Source organism: Pleurodeles waltl, chromosome 6 (genome assembly GCF_031143425.1).
Source record: "Pleurodeles waltl isolate 20211129_DDA chromosome 6, aPleWal1.hap1.20221129, whole genome shotgun sequence".
Classification (NCBI taxonomy): domain Eukaryota; kingdom Metazoa; phylum Chordata; class Amphibia; order Caudata; family Salamandridae; genus Pleurodeles; species Pleurodeles waltl.
In genome coordinates this window covers 1,222,657,834-1,222,677,480 of record NC_090445.1, presented here as the reverse complement: position 1 = coordinate 1,222,677,480, position 19,647 = coordinate 1,222,657,834, and the positions used below count along the sequence as shown (strand labels likewise).

Below are 19,647 nucleotides of genomic sequence, written 5' to 3'. Positions count from 1 at the left end.
ACGGGCCCTATTCATGTCCTCTCTCCCTTCTTTTGCTTTTAAATGGCAACCAGCATTTTCTTTTGACACCATTCCGTGTGAATCCAGCAGGACTGCAGCAAAAATTGCTTCTTTTTTTTGGGCCCCAAGGGAGTCCTTCTGCCCCACCCTTAACAAAAAGGTCATACATCAGACACTGTGCACTCAGACTGCCGGTGCTAGTGGAAGGAGGTAGAACAATCCTTCTCAAATTTTAAATCCTAAAGAATAAACCACTGCACTTAATTTCTCCAAAAGAATAACAGTATTTAATCCACACCAACAAACACCAATGCATTTCAACTCCGAAGAGTTGTGTTCACAGCCGTGAACATCTTCAAACTGTTGCCTCCTTCCTCCTATTTTTTCTGAACAGTTTGTGTTTGCTTTAGGACTTGGGCACTGTACCACTGCTAACCAGTGCTAAAGTTCATATGCTCTCTGTCTAAATTGTATTGCTGATTGGTTTATCCATGATTGGCATCTTTGATTTACTGGTAAGTCCCTAGTAAACCAGAGGTGCCTAGCACCTGTAAATCAAGAGATACTAGTGGACCTGCAGCACTGATTGTGCCACCGATATGAGTAGCCCTGTAAACATGTCTCAGACCTGCCACTGCAGTTTGAAGTGTTTCTATCGAGTAAGACTATTTTTAATTTAAAAATTCAGAATTCTGCTTGGACAGAGTGCAAACTGACTGCCAATCAGAGACCCCATTTCTAACAGGTAGTGAAAGAAGTCTATGCAAAATGTGAGGGGAAATTTGCTTTTGGAAAGGAGACCATTCCACAGAATGGGGAGGAAGGGGTGTGAGGAATCTGTGGTTAGATACAGTATTCACCAGAAAGAGCATTACCATAAGTAAGTATCTTTCTCATCTCATATTTACCACAGATTATCCACCTGTAGAATAGATATCAAAGAAGAAACTCCCAAAGTGGTATGTCTATGTGATGGGTCTATGTGGTGGGTCTATGGAATGGCCAGATCAAAAAGTCCTGCAGGACCGAGGAAGCAAAATGCCCTTCCGTTGGGCCTGATTGTCAAAGCAGTAATGCTTCATGAATGTGTGCACTGTATCCCACTTTGTGGCCTAACAGATATCCAGAACAGGCACTCCATATGTTAGCACAGCGATAGCAGCCTTGGCCCTTGTTTAATGGGCCCTCATTACTTCAGGAGGCTGCTTCTTGGCCAATGTGTAGCAACTCTTAATGCAGATGACCAGTCACCTTGACATAGCCCTTTTCTGCACTACCTTGCCTTTTTTGCCCCAGAGATTCCAGCAAAAGCTGATCATCCACACAATGGTCTTTGATATGATTATGGTAAAAGCTCAAAAATTTCTTGGGGTCCAGCCTATAGATTCTTTCCTCACTTAAGGGGCGAGGCAAAGCAAAAAGCGTTGGGAAAGTGACCGCCCTGGTCCTCAACACCATTTTATCTGGGGAAAAAACAAAAGTGGTGTAAGGTTTGGAGCTCACTCATAAGGCAGGCAGAAGTTACAAGGACCAGGAAAACAGACTTCAGAACCAGGGGATGCAGAGGACAACTGAACACTGGTTTGAAAGGAGTGCAAATAAGAAAAGGGAAAACCAAATTGAGGCCGGGGTGCATACCCTGCCCTACTGATGCGATAGGAGATCCTCCCTGAAACGGTAGCCTGACCAGAGGACAGATGCTCCAGGTCAGACATTCCAGATATCACAATCTCTTTGCCCAATACAGAGCCACTAGAATGACTTGGGCCCTGTCATTCCTGATCTTCTTCAGAACTCTGGTCAGGAAGGCAACAGCTGAAAGGCGTACAGGAGACCCATGCTTCATTCCATCTGCAATGCGTCTCCGAGAGAGAAAGCTTTCTTAGAAACTCCAGGGCACAAAGGATTGGGCACTGCATGTTCTCAAAGGTAGTGAAAAGATCTAGCCAGGATTGCCCACCCTGCTGTAAGATTCCCTGTGCCACCTTGGGATGTAATTGCAGTGAGTAATCTGCCAGGTGCTGACAGCTGAGATTGTCTGCCCTGGCGGTAAGGATCACACCAGCTCGTTCACGAATAGGGAACTGTCCTGGCACTTAAGCCAACTCCAGAGGTGAAGAGCTTACTGGCACCATAGCCAGCACACCACACCATCCTGCATGGCAGGAAAAGTTTCAGCACCAAGCAAGTTGCCCGCAACTCCAACAGGTTGATGTGGAATCAGGGGTCCACCAGACACCTAAGTACTCTGATCATCTCTCCCAAAAGACCTCCTCAACCCAGCTGCGAGGCATTTGCCACCACGTCAGCTCTGGGTGGGGCAGAGAGAGCTGTCTGCCACCGGGCTAACTGTGGTCGAGCAAACTCCACTGCTGGTCTTTTGCAGCCTCTTCCAACACCTGGGTGCAGTATAACAACACTTATCCCTGGTGCTGGGTGCACTAAGATTTGAGTTTAAATTGCAGAGCTCATATGTGCCACCTGGCATGGTTGACAAGCAGGATGCAGGTGTCCAAGAAGTCTCAGGTCCACAGTCACTGAGACTCAGCACTGAGGCTGAAACATCAAGATGAGTCATGAAGGAGGGAAGGCCCAGAACATATCTAGAATCGCCCGATGAAAGGGAGTCCATGCAAAGGAGTCAGGTGTGAATTTGGCATGTTGATTGTAAGCCCAAAAGAAGTTAGGAGGATCACCGTCACTTGGAATTGGTCTACAACTGACTGTGGCAATCCCTCCTACAACATCCAGTCACCAAGGTAGGGGAAAACTGGAACCCTCAACCTGTGAAGCTGTGCAATCACTGACATTACTTTCATGACCACCCAAGGGGCACTGGTGAGTCCAAAGTAGGGCAGAGCAAAATGAAAATGCTCCTGGCCTACCTGGAAATAGAAATAGCATATGTGGTACTGACAGACAGACATAAATGTAAGAGTGCTGCAGGTACAAAGCCACTTTCCAGTCGCCTTGATCCACGGCAGACAGAATCTAAGTTAAAGTGATCATCTTGAGTTTGTCCTTCCTCAAAAATGTGTTCAGAGGGCTGAGATCTAAAATAGGATGAAGGCCACGGTCCTTTGGCACAAGGCAATAGCAGGAGTACCAGACAGTCCCTATTTTAGGGGCCGAAACCCTCTTCATGGCTTCTTTGGCCACAAGAGCTTACACTTCTTGAAGCAAGGTGGACAGGTGCTTCTTTGCAACAAGCTCTGATGAGGGGAGACGATGTAGCAGGTCAAAAAGTAATGGCAGAGCAGAGCCCTGTTGGATGATCTAAAGGACCTACATGTTGGATGTTATACTTTGCCACCGTTGTAGGAAATGTTTGATTCTGTCTTCCCACACCATGGTCATGAGCCACTAAGGATAAATAAAAGTGGCTTAGAGGCTGATGCTGCAGGGGCTGGGGGAACTGGGAAGATTGCTGTCCCTGTTGGCTGTAGCTTTTCTGCTAGATCCTCACCATGACCCCAGAAGGACAGAGCAGCCTTTTCTGAATGGGGTGGATCTTGGTGCTACCACTACATCAAACGTCTGGAGTAGACTCGAAAGAGGCAAAGTTGATGAGGGTGCGGTTTTGCAGAGTAAAATGGTCTAGGGAAAAAGCCATGGTCAAGCTTTCCTCAAAGCGATCCAGCGCTAAATCAGGCTTCTGGCCACACAGGCAAGATCCATCAAATGGCATATTCATCAAAGGGTATACAAAACATGATGGGTGGAATACCCGAATTAATCTCAGCCACTGGTAATTATTCAGCACCACATCCCAATCCATTGTTATTTTGTACACCATGCAACTTATTTTGGACCCAGCAATATGCAATCAGTCTGGACCCTGCTTCCACGTCCTCCCTTTGGAGAGAGTATATCCAGAAAGCAGAATGTCAAGACTGACCAGCACTACAGCCACATAAACCAGCGTTGTCCTTTTTGAGCTGCCCCTCATGACACAGCAGTTACAAAGGCATGTGAACAATACCCACCATTGTGAACCCTGGATTAATAAAACACTTCACACTTTCCTTTCCAGAGCTGGGGTGAGGAAGGTCTAATAAAATTCCTCTTGAGAAAGTCAGACTTACTTAACAGCTCTCAATCAATGAATATAACGAGTGCCTAAAGTTACATGCAACTTGACTGGAGTTCACCATTTGCCACTGACAAGGCTTTCCCACTTTGCTATGAAGCATTAATTGTACTTTTACATTTTTTAACAAAATGGCAACAACAAAATGCAACATTATCAGTCCAGACACTTGTAATCTATCTGTTTGCTCCAAATGGTCATCCTTACCGACTCGGTAGGCAGAGTGGAGATGGTGCAGTCCCTGAGGGCTCACAGGCTGGCTATGCTGCTCATCTTCAGATGGGAAGCTCCCTGTGACTATGGTAGCAGGCTGGGTGGATAAAGGTGTCAAGGTAGCACCTTGAATTGCTGGGAATGTCGTTCCTGCATGAACACTCCCTACTGAAAAGAAAACAAAGACAACACAAACATTCATTCATAATCAAACGAATTCAGCTCTTCATCAAACGCAAACGTCAATATATGGTAGAACTCCGATTAAAACTGTCCCAGAAGGCACAGGTTTAATTAATATGCCCATTCACACCCTAGATACTACCCATCCAGCAACAATGACCAATGAAAACAAAGAATGGGATATAACAAGGTCATCCTCAAGAAATATTCCGGAGACAAACATACGTGGAACTCAAAGTACTATAAGTTGCCTTCGAAATTTCGAAGAGCCAAAATATAACCTCTGTTTTTGAGCACATAAATGATAATTTAACTCAAGACTTATTAGGAAAAACACATGCATTCTGTGATATACCATACAGTGGGCGTTTAATGCATAAAGAAAAAAGTAGCATTTTTGATCCTTGAAACTATCCATCATTTTGCATTCATCGAAAAAGATATTGCATTTGAATCGGATTCATTTGCATTAAATATCTGAAGTGCAAGTCTGCTCATAATGTGTTAATTGCAGAGTCTTGAATATAATTTCTAAATATTTTAAATGGCATGTAACAAAGCTCACCACTTTCAATATCCAAGAGTGCTGAAAGAAGATGATGCAAAAGACATTGTTTACGGTACCACTTTCTCTTTGCTCGGAAATGTTGTGCTGCCTAAACCTTGAATGAGCTTGCTTCTAACTGACCCTCTGGGCGGAGGTGTGCATAATAGAAAAACAACTTTTTACAGTCACGGGTTTTAAGTCGTTTGTGACTAAGGATTTAAAGGGATTGCCAGTTAGCACAGATAAAACTGAATCAAAATGCCTGTCTGGACAGAGCACCTAAGCCAGAGGAAAACAATTAGGTGAATAATGAAAAGTATGTCTTGGTAGCATTCTGCAGGAAAATAAAACTAAGTTTCTGTAGGCACCAATGACAGCTGAACAGAAAACTATCAGAAGCAACTTGGATTCCTGACCTAACCTGGTCGGAAACAGAAATCTCATCCTCCTCATACCAGAAAAAATATGTTCTTCTCTACGTCTAGCAGGAAAATATCAGGGTCTTGCTTTTATAACCGGCCCCAGCAAGTTTGTTCTTAACTACGTGTACCAAGTCCAGGCTAACCTTACACACAGAGTTACCAGATCATTCCAAGAATGCCCAACAACATGTGTCCAGTCCTGAGCTTTCCTTCAACAAATCATTAGCTATAAGGGTACTGGCCCAATTGATTTGATTGCGGCAAACCTTGAACACCACTGGCAGAAGGCACATATTTGTTAAATGAAAGCCCTGAAGGAATGGTTTCCTACCTGTAATCCTAGTTTTCTATCAAGGGAACCTCCACTGAAATTATGAGCACTGAACAGTCCTGGCCACGTTATGGGGATCCCAGAGCAGTTCGTTCAAAGTCACAGTCACATCTACCTCACTGTACTTCGGAAAGGCCAGGAAGCATTTGTGATAAACATATTACATTTTTGCAGCCTTAAATAAACAATTTATATTGCCAATGTTTATTGAATTACCTTAAAATTTAGACGGAAAAAAGGGTCATACCTTGTAAATTCACTTAAGAAAAAAAATCCTTCACAAAAGCTTTTTACTTCTTTTTAAAGTAAGTTAAGAAATAATGCATAGTAATGTTGCCTTTATAGGCTGCAGGACTGAAACAAGATAAAAATGGACACTGTGCCTTTAATGGCCTTCTGACCTCCAGTGTCCCTTCATGCCCTTTAAGTGGCAGTTTACACAGTTCTTTTTGACAGGCAAATTAGTAGAACTGTCACTGTATCATTCTCTTCTGTTGGGGAGAAGAGAGGATTGCTTATGATTTTATGGGAGATTCCTCTGAGGGAGAATTAGGATTACAGGTAAGATACCATTCCTTTTCACTCAGGGGTTCTCCCATCAAAATCACTGAAAAGATTTGCAAGCTTCTCCCTCAAAAACTCCACGAAAGATGAGGAAAAAAAGGAGAGAAGTAAAATTAGGCCAACAAGATGCTTGCCCCACTTGAGCATCAGCCTTAGTGTCCTAATCAAGACAACAGTGTCCCATAAAGGTGTGAGCTGATACCCAAGTTGCAGCCTTGCAAATCTCAGCAACTGCGATGCCCCTCTGCAAAGCAGAAGTAACTCATTTCCCTCTGTTGGCGTAGGCCCTAGGTTTACCAGACAGGGCTTTGGTTGCTTTTTGTTAACAAGGTATTATGCAGTAGACAATCCATCGAGATAAGGATTGTTTGGAAGTGGCATATCCTGTCCATAGAGGACCATAGCTGACAAAGAGTTGTTTTGATTTTACGTAAAGATTTTGTCCTATATAGATAAACCTTCAAAACACTTCTATCATTTTGAATGTGGAGCAATCTCTCTGCAGGAGAAGAGGGTTTCTGAAAGTAGTTAAAGTAATAGTCTGATTGACATGGAATGCTGAGGCTAACTTAGGGAGAAAGTTAGGATGGGTCCCCATCACTATGCAATTGCTTTGGAATACTGTGTAAGGACCTTCCTCTTGAACGAGACTGGGAGCGATGAGGAGTTGAGTGGTGGGCCGCCATGAGCTTCAGGGACTGCTTCCTCAAAGCCTTCGGGTTCATGGCCTGACACTCAGAGCAAAACTTCGGGTCGTGGTTGCTCTCCAGATACCAAAGGCAGACGAGATGCAGATCCGTCACTGACATAATTCAGAGACAGGAGTAGCAGGATTTAAAACCAGTCTTCCGAGACATACCTCGACGCATCCAAAACTCGTCTAAAAGTATTCAACAAAAGTGTCACAGCTAGTCAAAAAAGGACTAGGGGTAGCTCTTCTCCGAATCTGTGCATAGGCAGGCATGGAAAGAAAAGAACTGATTTCAGCGCACCGCCTATATGTCATCATGGCGACCATAACACCAATGACGCCCGGGGAGTCGACCGATGCCACCTGACTGTGCAGGGGTACTGCTTGAAGAAAAATCTCTGGATCCAGTCTGACGCCTGGGGGAAATTCTAAGGTAAGAAATCTTCAACTAGAAGTCTCTAACAGATTCACTGGTTAAGGAGGAGGGGCAGGCGAAGTATGAGAAAAGCGCTGAGAAGGTGGAGTAGAGTCCACTGGAACTCAAGGTGGTGTTGGCCAATCTGGAATGGTCACTGGTTAGGTGGGCCTGGATGGTGAATAGGCTCTACAGTACTCAGAAAGACTCTGAAGAAAGCCTGCACGCTCTCACCCATGAAAGCCACTCTACTGTCTCAGTCAAGACAGTTGTATGATGTATCAACACTGAAGTTCTCAATGTTGCATGGTGTCTCAACGTCGAAGTCCCCCTTGACGTCGACAGTGTTCTTCTCCTCAATGTCATGAGTGTTATCAACATAAATTTGACTCTTGACAGTGAGCAAATAGGTGTAGCACCTCTTCTCAACCAAGTCCTTGATGTCAAACAGGAGAGATGTCTTTCTCTAGATGCTCTCCTTTTGGTTAACCCTCTGTGAGAGTCCTCAGAGGGTGACTTTAGAGGCACTGGTAGAGGGAGTAGTCTCTCCTCGCCCTACAGAAGTCTCACCAGTAAAGGAATATTGTTGTCTGTGGCACTCCACTTGGTCATCGAGGCAAATCTTTTCTCTCACCCTCAAAGCGCACCGAGAAAGGGTCTTGCATTGGCGACATGGCATTTGGGGTCATGAGAGTCAGGCAAACATAAGATACAGATTCTGTGCGGATCTGTTTTTGCCATTTTTCTGCCGCAGTCTGAGCAGTTCGCACAAAGGGAAGGGATTTTGTGAAAAATTTGACACATTTCTTGTCAGGAAATTATCTAAACATAGTCTATCCCCGCAAGGACGTCGAGTGAATCAGCTTAACAAAACCTAAGATTGAAGTTTTTCTGGGGAAAAAAAACTTTAAAAAGGCAGAGATCTGTTCCAGGATCCGGTCATCAGGAGCGGAAACAAAACCTGAATAAACTGCATATTTGAGTAAGGGCATGATTGGGCACTGGAGGTCAGAAGACCCTTAAAGACGCAGTATCCCTTTTTACATTGTTTCAGTGCTGCAGCCTATACAGGCTACATTGCTACAATTTATTCCTTAGCTTACTTTAAAAATAAGTGAAACACATTTGTAAAGGATGTTTTGCTTAAGTGATTTTAAAGGCTATAACCCTTTTTTCCTTCTATATTTTAAAGTAATTCAATAAACATTGGCAATATGGCCTGTTTTATAAGGCTGCCAAAATGTAATATGTCTGTCTCATATGTTTCCTAGCCTTTCTGAAATAAGGTGAAGTAGATGTGAATTTGACTTTGAAATAACTGCTCTTGGATCCCCTTATGAGGGTGCTAATGATTATCGATGTGGATCCCCTGGAACTGGATATATGGTGTTGACGTATAAAGAATTATCTGATGGCACTATTGAAGTACAACTTACTTACCTTCAGTAACAAAATATCTGGTAGAGACATATTCTAGTTGCAGATTCCTTACCTTAGAACTTCTCTCAGGCGTCAGACTATATCCGGAGATTTTTCTTCGAGCAATACCCTTGTGCATCGGTAGGTGGCGTCGGTCGACTCCGCGGGCATTGTTGGCGTCGTAGTTGCAGTGATGACGTTGGGAGTAGTACATACATGCCACCTCAGCACAGTGACGTCAGTTTCTTTTAACGACTTTCCATGCCAAAACGCATAGCCGCTAAGAACACTGAAATTGGCGCGCCAGAGCTAAGGACCTGAAGGGGAATCCCTGTCCCTAGAAATCAGTTTGCAAGAGGGGAGGATGGGTGGTCGCTAGGGAGTCTGCAACTAGAATATGTCTCTACCAGATATTTCGTTACCAAAGGTAAGTAACTTGTACATCTCATAGAGACTTCTAGTTGCAGATTCCTTACCTTAGAATAGATACCCAAGCAATGCCATCCTCGGAGGGGGGCTGCGAACCAAGATCATACTAAAAAGTCCTGCAGGACCGAACGAGCAAAGTAGCCCTCCCGACGGACCTGACTGTCCAGGGAGTAGTTTTTAGCAAACGTGTGCAGAGACGCCCACATAGCTGCCTGGCAGATATCCAGGACAGGAACTCCGGGTGCTACTGCAGTGAAAGCAGTAGTCGCTCTGGTGGACTAAGCACGCAAGCCCTCAGGGGGTTGCTTCTTGGCCAAAGCGTAGCACATCTTGATGCAAAGAAGTACCCATCGAGAGATGGTACGTTTTTGCACTGCCTTCCCTTTCTTCGCACCCACAAACCTGACAAAGAGTTGATTGTCCACCCGGAAATCTTTAGTACATTTAAGATAGAATGCCAACGCTCTTTTTGGGTCCAGACGGTGGAGTCTCTCCTCCACATGGGAAGGATGTGGAGGTGCATAGACAGTAGGCAGGGTGATGGACTAGCTAACATGAAAAGGCTTAACCACCTTGGGAAGGAAGGAACCATTAGTGCACAACACCACTTTGTCAGGGTGCACAGACAAGAATGGAGGTTTGGACGAAACGGCCTGAAGCTCACTCACCCTGCGAGGGTAATTCCCTGATGTTCCAGCCATGTCCAGGGCAGTAGTGCGACCTGACAAAGGGTCCAGGACCCTACTCAGCCCTGTTTGTTGCAGTACCACACGGCAGTAGTATTGTCCATGAACAACTGCACTACCTTCCTTTTGAGAGAGGGAAGAAATGCCTTCAACGCAAGCCTGATCGCCCGGAGATCCAGAAGATTGACATGGAGCCCAGACTCCGCCGGAGACCAGAGGCCTCTGATCTCCGCCTCTCCCATGGGGCCACCCCAACCCAAGAGCGACGCATCTGTCACTATAGATATATCTGGTTGGAGAAAGGAGAGGGATCAGCCATGGACCCAATGTGGATTTGAAAGCCACCACTGCAGGTCTTTCGCAGTCCCCTCAGAGATCTGGACCATGACGGAGAGATTCTCCTGATGCTGCGCCCACTGGAACCTCAAGTCCCACTGCAGAGCCCGCATATGCCATCTGGCATGTGTCACTATTAGGATTCAGGAGGCCATGAGGCCCAGCAGCCTCAAAGTCAGTCTCACAGAAACCCAAGGCAGAGGCTGAAAAATCAGGATCATAGCCTGAATATCTTGGACTCTCTTTTCGGGAGGATAAGCCCGAAACGGCACTGAGTCCAGAACAGCTCAGATGAAAGGGAGCATCTGAGAGGGAGTCAGGTTTGACTTTGGCATGTTTATAGTGAACCCCAGCATGTGCAGGAGGCTCACCGTAGTCTGAAGGTGGGAGCTGACTTTCTGGTGCGAGTCTGCCTTCAACAGCCAGTCGTCAAGATAGGGGAAGACTGAGACCCTTAACCTGCACAGATGAGCTGCAACCACCACCATCACTTTCGTGAACACCTGAGGGGCGCTGGTAAGGCCGAAGTGGAGCACAGTAAACTGATAGTGCTCGTGATCTACCATGAATTGTAGGTAACGTCTATGGGCAGGCAGGATGGGGATGTGGATATAAGCATCCTGCAAGTCCAACGCTACCATCCAGTCTCCTGGGTCTAAGGCAGACAGAGCCAGGGTGAGCATTTTGAATTTCTCCTTCTTGAGGAAGTAGTTAAGGTCCCAAAGGTCTGGGATAGGACGTAGGCCCTTGTCCTTTTTCAGTACCAGAAAGTAGCAGGAATAACAGCCACAACCTATTTCTGGCACAGGGACCTTCTCTATAGCTCCCTTGTCCAGGAGAGCCGCGACTTCCTGGCGGAGAACTGCCAAATGATCCTCCGGGAGTTGGCTGAGTGATGGAGGCATGGCCGGTGGGGCAGATTCGAAAGGGAGGGAGTAGCTCTTTCGAATGATCTACAAAACCCACCTTTCCGTAGCGATGGATTCCCAGTGGGGCTGGTGATGGCGAATCCTGCCGCCACCTGGATGGAAGTGAGGGGACAGACTAGTAGGGTTTGGAGGTTGCAGCGGGGGCAGAGGTGGACTGGGCAGAACTCTGGTTCCCTGTCCCACGTCCACGCAGGATTCCACGTCCCCGGCCACGCAGCGGCTGAACAGCATGGGTGGCACGGTGGGGGACGCAACAGGGAGCCCTTTCCGTGGCCTCCAAAGGGGCAAAAAGTGGACTGCGGGGGCGAGAGGCAGCGGAAAGACCAAGGGACCGAGCCTTAGCCCATCAAAGGGCATGTCCATGAGAGACTGTTGGACATCCCCCGAAAAACCAGAAGTAGGCAACCAGGCCACCGTCGTAGCAACTGATCTGCCCAGAGAGTCCAACCCACATTGGATCGTGAACTTCGCCGCATCTCTCCCATCATTGACAGCTTGGGAGACAGTAGCACGGGCCTCCTCCGGTATCTGTGGCAGAACTTGCACAACCGTATCCCACAAAGAGTGGTTATAGCGGCCTAAAAGGCATGCGATGTTCACAGACTGCAGCGCGAGACTGGAGGAAGAAAACAACTTCTTCCCAAATTGTTCCAGCCTTTTTGATTCCCTATCCTGGGGTGCAGAAGGGAATGTGCCGAAGGAAGAGGAAGCCTGGATGACAAAACTCTCAGGCGTGAGGTGTTGGGACAGGAATTTACGGTCGTTCAGGGCGGACCGATGGCGGCGTGCAATAGTCCTATTCACAGGAGCCCCTGTGTTGGGTTTGGACCAAGTACCCAAAAGGACATTGGTGAGGGCTTCATTGAAAGGTAAAAGGGGCTCAGATGTGGAAGTCCCTAGGTGAACCTCTGTCAGGAAGTTGGACCTGACCTCTACAGTAGGTAGTTAAAGGCCACGGACCTCAGCCGCCCTATGACCACTATAGCATAAGTCACTCCCTCCCCCGTAGCCACGGTAGGAGGAGACAGCATGCCAGCGTCTGGAGAAGTGTCCAGTCCACTGGCCTCGCCCAATTCCTGTGCCCAGTCCAAAGATGGGTCATCCTGGTATTCAAAAGGGTCCAGGGACCCCTCCAATCCTTCCCCAAATTCGTACCTTTAGGAAAAAAGGTTCAAATCCGACCTGGGGTGAGTAGACCCCATCGAAGTGGCGTCCGACACCGCTTCTGATCCGAGGCGTCGGGGATAAGGATCGGGTCGACATCGACAGTGGGCACTACCGATGTCAGGAGCGTCGACAATCGACCGGGTGCCGGGGAAGGTCTCAGTGGTGTGGCTGGCGCCGGCGTGGATCCGCAAGCAGATCCGGAGGGGAACTCGGGGCCAGAGCCGAAGCCGCCTAACCCGAAGGCCCCTCAACTGAACCCTTTGGGCCCAAAGGCGCCGTATCAGGTCGGTCCACCCAAAAATGAGGCGCATGGCCTCATAGAACTCATTAGGTTGGTCGGGGGTCACTCCGGCTCCCAGAAACTCGGGGAAGCGTGGAGCCGTCCCAGAAGCGGACCCGCATTGCGTCAGCCGAGCGACAGGGGGAAGTCGAACTGTGATGAGACCACTTCGACTTCTACTTTTTCTTACCTGTACCCGAAGATTTGGTGGAAGACGAGTGGTGGTGGCTCTACGAACGGTCTCAAGACCTTCCTCTCGAGCGAGACCGGGGCCTACGCGGAGTCGAGCACCAGGCCACCATGAGCTTGACAGAACGCTCCCTCAAGGCCTTCGGTGCATGGCCCGGCACTCAGAGCATGACTCTGGGTCGTGGTCATGCTCCATACACCACAAACAAACCCGATGCAGATCTGTCACCAACATCATGCTGTAACAGTCCTCACACGGATTGAACCAGGTCTTCGGGGACATCCTCGATGCACCAAAAACTCAACAAAACGGTTGAAATCGGTCAAAAAGAGACCAGGGTTGCTCTCTCTGGATCAGCGCATGGCACAGAAACAAAAGAACTGACGTCACTGCGCTGAGGCAGCAACTACTCCTGACGTTATCACAATGACTACAATGCCCGCGGAGTCAACCAACGCCATCTACTGACGCGCAAGGATATTGCTCGAAGAAAACTCTCCGGATTCAGTCTGATGTCTGGGGGAAATTCTAAGGTAAGGAATCTGCAACTAGAAGTCTCTATCAGATATACTCATTCACCAAAACCTTCTACAGAGCACAATCTGTAGCAGAAGATGCTGTCATAGCACGCTTGTAGGAAGTTGGCTCTGTATATACTACCTAAAATTGAGAGATAGTGTGCACAGAGTCCAAGGGTTCACCTTAGAGGTTGATAGTGGCAAAATTAGATAATACTAATGATTTATTTTGTGGTAGTGTGGTCGAGCAGTAGGCTCATCAGAGGGTAGTGTTAAGCATTTGTTGTACACACACAGGCAATAAATGTGGAACACACACTCAAAGACTCAACTCCAGGCCAATAGTTCTTATATAGAAAAATATATTTTCTTAATTTATTTTAGAACCACAAGATTCAAGATTTGAGGTAAGTACATGAAATGCAAGGTACTTCACAGTACGGGTAAGTATGGAACTTTGATTCAAAGCAGTAGTACACACACAGTTTAGGTTAAAATGGCAATAAGCTATTTTAAAAGTGAACACACTGCAAAAATCAACAGTTCCAGGAGGAGGTAAGTTTTGTTAGGTTTTGCAGGTAAGTTAAGCACTTACACAGTCAGTCTCCTGGGTATAGGCAGCCCACCGTTGGGGGTTCAAGGCAACCCCAAAGTCACCGCACCAGCAGCACAGGGCCGGTCAGGTGCAGAGGTCACAGGAGGGCCCAAAACACATAGGTGCCTATGAAGAACAGGGGTGCTCCGGTTCCAGTCCTCGGGGAGCAGACCAGGGGGGTTTTGTAGAGCACTGGGGGAACACAAACAGGCACACAAAACAGACCCTCAGTGGCACAGGGGCGGCCGGGTGCAGTGTGCAAAGTAGGCATCTGGTTTGCTATCGGAAGCAATGGAGGGACCCGGGGGTCACTTAGGCGATGCATGCAGGGCACAGGGGGGCTTCTTGGGCCAGCCACCGACTGGGCTAGGAAGAGGGCCGCCTGCTGGTCACTACTGCACTGGTGGGTGGTTCCTCTTGGTCCTGGCATCTGCGGGTGCAGTGCTTGGTCCAGGCGTCGGGTTCCCTGTTACCAGGCAGTTGCGGTCAAGGGGAGCCTCTGGATCCTCTCTGCAGGCATGGCTGAGGGGGTGAAGATGGGTCGACTCAGGTTACTCACATCGTCGCAGTCGCCTGGGAGTACTCTCTGCAGTGTTAGTTCTCTGGAGCTCGAGCCGGGGGCATCGGGTGAAGAGTGAGAAGTCTCACGCTTCCGGCGGGAAGAGAGTTCTTGCAAAAAAGTTGCAGTTTGTGAACAGTGCCGCTGTTCTCAGGAGCTTCTTGGTCTTTCGGGTTCAGGGCAGTCCTCTGAGTCCTCAGAGGTTGCTGGTCCCTGTCGGATGCGTCGCTGTGCAGGTTCTTTGAGTCTGGAAAAAGGTCGGTAGGGCTGGGGCCAAGTCAGTTGTCGTCTCCATCGTCTCTGCAGGGCCTTCCGGTCAGCAGTCCTTTTTCTTTGTGTAGGTTGCAGGAATCTGATTTCCTGTGTTTGGGGCTGCCTCTAAATACTAAATTTAGGGGTGTGTTTAGGTCTGGGGGGCAGTAGCCAATGGCTACTGTCCTGGAGGGTGTCTACACCCTCTTTGTGCCTCCTCCCTGAGGGGAGGGGGCACATCCCCATTCCTATTGGGGGAATCCTCCAAATTCAAGATGGAGGATTTCTAAAGGCAGGGGTCACCTCAGCTCAGGACACCTTGGTGGGTCATGCCTTGCAGCCAAACGAGGGGGCAGTGGCCGGAGGGGCGGGCATGTCCACTAGCTGGGATGCCTTGGGGTTCCGTAACAAAAGGCATGAGCCTTTGAGGCTCACTGTCAGGTGTTACAGTTCCTGCAGGGGGAGGTGAGAAGCACATCCACCCAGTACAGACTTTGCTCCTGGCCACAAAGTGACAAAGGCACTCACCCCATGTAGCCAGAAACTCGTCTGGTTATGGCAGGCTGTCAGAAACTGGTCAGCCTAGCACTAGGAGTCGGACTGGTATTCAGAGTGTATCGCTAAGATGCCCTATGGGTGTATTCTACAATAAATCCCACATTGGCATCAGTGTGCATTTACTGTGCTGAGAAGTTTGATACCAAACTTCCCAGATTTCAGTGTGGCCATTATGGAACTGTGGAGTTCGTGTTTGACAAACTCCCAGACCATATACTCTTTAGGGCTACCCTGCACTTACAATGTCTAAGGTTTTGCTTAGACACTGTAGGGACATAGTGCTCATGCACATATGCCCTCACCTGTGGTATAGTGCACCATGTCTTAGGGCTGTAAGGCCTGCTAGAGGGGTGACTTACCTATGCCACAGGCAGTGAGAGGTGGGCATGGCACTCTGAGGGGAGTGCCATGTCAACTTAGTCATTTTCTCCCCACCAGCACACACAAGCTGTGAGGCAGTGTGCATGTGCTGTGTGAGGGGTCCCCAGGTTGGCATAAGACATGCTGCAGCCCTTAGAGACCTTCCCTGACAACGGGGCCCTTGGCACCAGGGGTACCATTTACAAGGGACTTATCTGTGTGCCAGGGCTGTGCCAATTGTGGGAACAAAGGTACAGTTTAGGGAAAGAACACTGGTGGTGGTGCCTGGTTAGCAGGGTCCCAGCACACTTTCAATCATAACTGGCATCAACAAAAGGCAAAAAGTCAGGGGGTAACCATGCCAAGGAAGGCATTTCCTTACAACGCTTGAAAGCATACACACATACTTTAGCTCAGACAATTCCATTGTGCTGTTGAGCAAAGGGATTTAGACTCAAGGAAGCCAATTTAGAAAGCTTTATATGTATAAACTAGAACAGCAAGGTAGCTGGTAGCTGAAGCAAAAGACACAGAGATGTCCTCAAATCTCTAAATCCCATGCCCCCAAAAGTGCACAGCACAATAAGATGGACACACTGAATAAATATGGTTGGAGGAGAGATGACCCAAATCGAGATATGTTTTGGGGCAGTTCCTGTCGCAGGCGCTAGGCCTACCCACGCAAGTGAGGTACCATTTTTATCAGGAGACTTGGGGGAACACAGAACAGCAAAACAAGCGTTATTGCCTCTTGTCTTTCTCTAAAAAAAATTCCTTTCAAACGTAAGACAGTGTGTAAAAAAGACGTCTATTTGAGAAATGCCCTGTAATTCACATGCTTGTATGGGCACCCCGGAGTTCAGAGATGTGCAAATAACCACTGCTTCTCAATATCTTTTCTTGTGGCCATTTTCGAAATACAAAGGTTTTCTTGATACCTATGTGTCACTTTTTATATTTCAGCAAATAAATTGCTGAATACCCAGTATAGAATGGAAACCCATTGCAAGGTGCAGCTCATTTATTGGCTCTGACTACCTAGGGTTCTTGATGAACCTACAAGCCCTATATATCCCCGCAACCAGTAAAGTCCAGCTGATGTAACGGTATATTGCTTTAAAAATTCTGACATCGCAGGAAAAAGTTACAGAGTAAAAGTGGAGAAAAATTGCTGTTTTTTTACCTCAGTTTCAATATTCTTTTATTTCAGCAGTTATTTTCTGTAGGAAACACTTGTAGGACCTACACAAATGACCCCTTGCTGAATTCAAAACGTTGTCTACTTTTCAGAAACGTTTAGCTTTCTGTGATCCATTGGTTTCTCACCCATTTCTGTCACTAACTGGAAGGAGGCTGAAAGCACAAAAAATAGTAAAAATGAGGTCTGTCCCAGTAAAATGTCAAAATTGTGTTGAAAAATTGGGTTTTCTAATTCAAATCGGCCTGGTTCTGAAAGCTAGGAAGATGGTGATTTTACCACCGCAAACCCTTTGTTGATGCCATGTTCAGAGAAAAACCACGAGCCTTCTTCTGCAGCCCTTCTTTCCCATTTTTTTTTTTTAGAAAAAACGAAATTTTTGCTGTATTTTAGCTAATTTCTTGGTCTCCTTCAGGGGAGCCCACAAAGTCTGAGTACCTCTAGAATCCCTAGGATGTTGGAAAAAAAGGATGCAAATTTGGCGTAGGTAGCTTATGTGAACAAAAAGTTATGAACTGCCCCAAATAGCAAAGAAAAGCTCGGCACAGGAGGGGAAAAGGCCTGGCAGCGAAGGGGTTAACACCAGTTTCTGTGGAAGAATCTGGAGACCGTGGGACAACAGGTTGCATTGTTCTTTGCGATCCAAGTGCTTTATAATACCTCACAGGTGCAAAACAAGACCGGGATTGAAGCTGCCCTCTATCAAAGGATTTTATAGGCAGTGCCACGTTCCTCAGTTTGTACACTAACAACATATCAGCATATCTACAGACATATGCTATACACGTTCCATAGTGAATGCATGCAGCTACTCCTTACATATGATGCAGTAACCATTGTGGGAAAGTAAAAGCCATGTCTTGAATCATTTAAGGGGCTTGAAACCTGCTGCATTCCCCAAGTCCTTCATATTAACTATGAAAATGGGTAGTGTATGTGAGAGGGAGGTCAAGGTTCCAAATGTGCACCCCAAAACGTTGTGGCCAGAATCAAGGGATGGTGTGCAATTTGATTATCTGGGTAACTGCCTTCCATCTAATAGGTGCTGGAAACTGCAAGTGGACAAGTGTAAACAACAATGGTGTAGGCAGTCAGAGGGTGTGTACAATGTAGTCTGAGCTGAGTAATTACAAATACCCTGCAAGTCTTTCAGGGCAAAGCAGCTTCAGTAGTTTTTTGTGGCAGAACTGAGGGGTTAGTTTGGGAGAGGGCACTTACTATCCTGGGTAAACGACATTTCAGAATCCCTTGTTGGGATGGACAACACAATCGCTGTGCTTACCCTAAAAAAATTGGCAATAACAGCTGTGGAACATCAGGCCACTGACAATTTAGCCTAGACTATGGGAATCCAGAGAATTTACAGGAAAGCTTTTGTGACATTTTCAAGAAACACAGTGAAGTTTGGCTTTGCAAAAATAATGTAAATTGCTTGAAAAGGTTTGCGCAAGGTTTGAAAAATATGGGCTTTTACGACTAGCTAGTATAAAATACAGTGCATAGTAGCGCAACATGGCTGTGGATCCCAACAGAGAAGAGTCCAGATAGATGGCTAGTGGTCAAGTATAAGTTGGGCAAGTTTCCTGAGAGAGCAGTGAACAGATGAATAAAGAAATACTTAGAAGGGTGCTTCTCTATGGCTGGGATGGGAAGTGATGGAAGCTGTGGTGGTGGATCTTCTTGTTCTGACCCCTTACAGGAAGACTAGAGGAGTATGATTTAGACCAACCCTCAAAGAAAATGGATTTCAACTTGTAAGGGATGAAAACATCCAGCTAAGAGTATGGGATTTCGCATGTGTCCAGTTTACGAAGCAGGAATGGCAACAAAGGGTTTGAGCCCCCAGAAAAAGATGTACTTCAGATTGGTCGTTGTCCTGGTTTTGCAACAGTATCCAATCACTTTCATCTACCATCTTGATTATAAGAGAGGGGGTTGTTTTGAGAGTGTGTAGGCCTTTTCTTTCTGAAAAGAAATACGATATGCAGTGAAGGTTTGATTGTGATGTACCCTATAGATATCTATGAGAACAAATTTCTCTAATTTTTGTAACTCTGGTGGGATCTAGTTAATTGGGGGTGAAAAAGATGAGGGGGGCCGAGGCAGTAATTTCTGATTTACAGTTAGATGGATGAGCAGTCTGATTTTGTGAAAAAATAATATTGGGGAGGCTCCTCTAGACGATATTTGTGGCATGTCTGTTGGTCTACCGGTGTGTTAGTGAAGTACCTCTGCCTTCTCCCTATCCTTCATCTCGGTCCATGTGTTTGGTGAGCTGCTAGGAATGGAAGAATTACTAATGCCTTCACCAGAGTCTGGGCTATTGCTGGAGTCCTGTGTGTTTCTGAAAATGTTACAAACGTTTTGTGTCGTACATATCCCAGGGTGACTTTGATTAGTATTTGACTAATTCCTGCTGGTGTAGAAAACGTCTGTCAATCATGGATGTTTTCTATACTTTATAGTTTTATACACATTTCTTTATTACTTTTCTTCTGTTGGGCTATTCAGTTAAATGTGTTGATTATTTTTTCAATCAGTGTCACTTTTGCATCTGTAATGAGATCTGAATCCTTAACATGCCTCTCAAGATCTGCAATTTTCTCCAAGAGTTTCTTGGAGTGTTCTAAAGCAGTAGTGATACCCAAGACCATCCAATGCCTAGAGCACGAGATCCTTTCCCCGGGCCCGTAGTGATTTCAGGGTTTCCCTTTT

The 19,647-nt window shown here is 46.7% G+C and overlaps 1 protein-coding gene across 2 annotated transcripts in view; it reads right to left on the bottom strand.

Moving 5' to 3' along the window:
* ZSWIM8 (zinc finger SWIM-type containing 8) overlaps positions 1–19,647 on the bottom strand; it is a 2,332,791-nt gene that overhangs the window by 441,963 nt on the left and 1,871,181 nt on the right. Inside the window, exon 23 of one of the 2 annotated variants that reach the window (XM_069240531.1) lies at positions 4,298–4,471. In XM_069240531.1, the coding sequence (XP_069096632.1) occupies positions 4,298–4,471 (174 nt within the window). The remainder of the gene's footprint in view (positions 1–4,297; positions 4,472–19,647) is intronic. The other variant, XM_069240532.1, reaches the window with a different exon arrangement.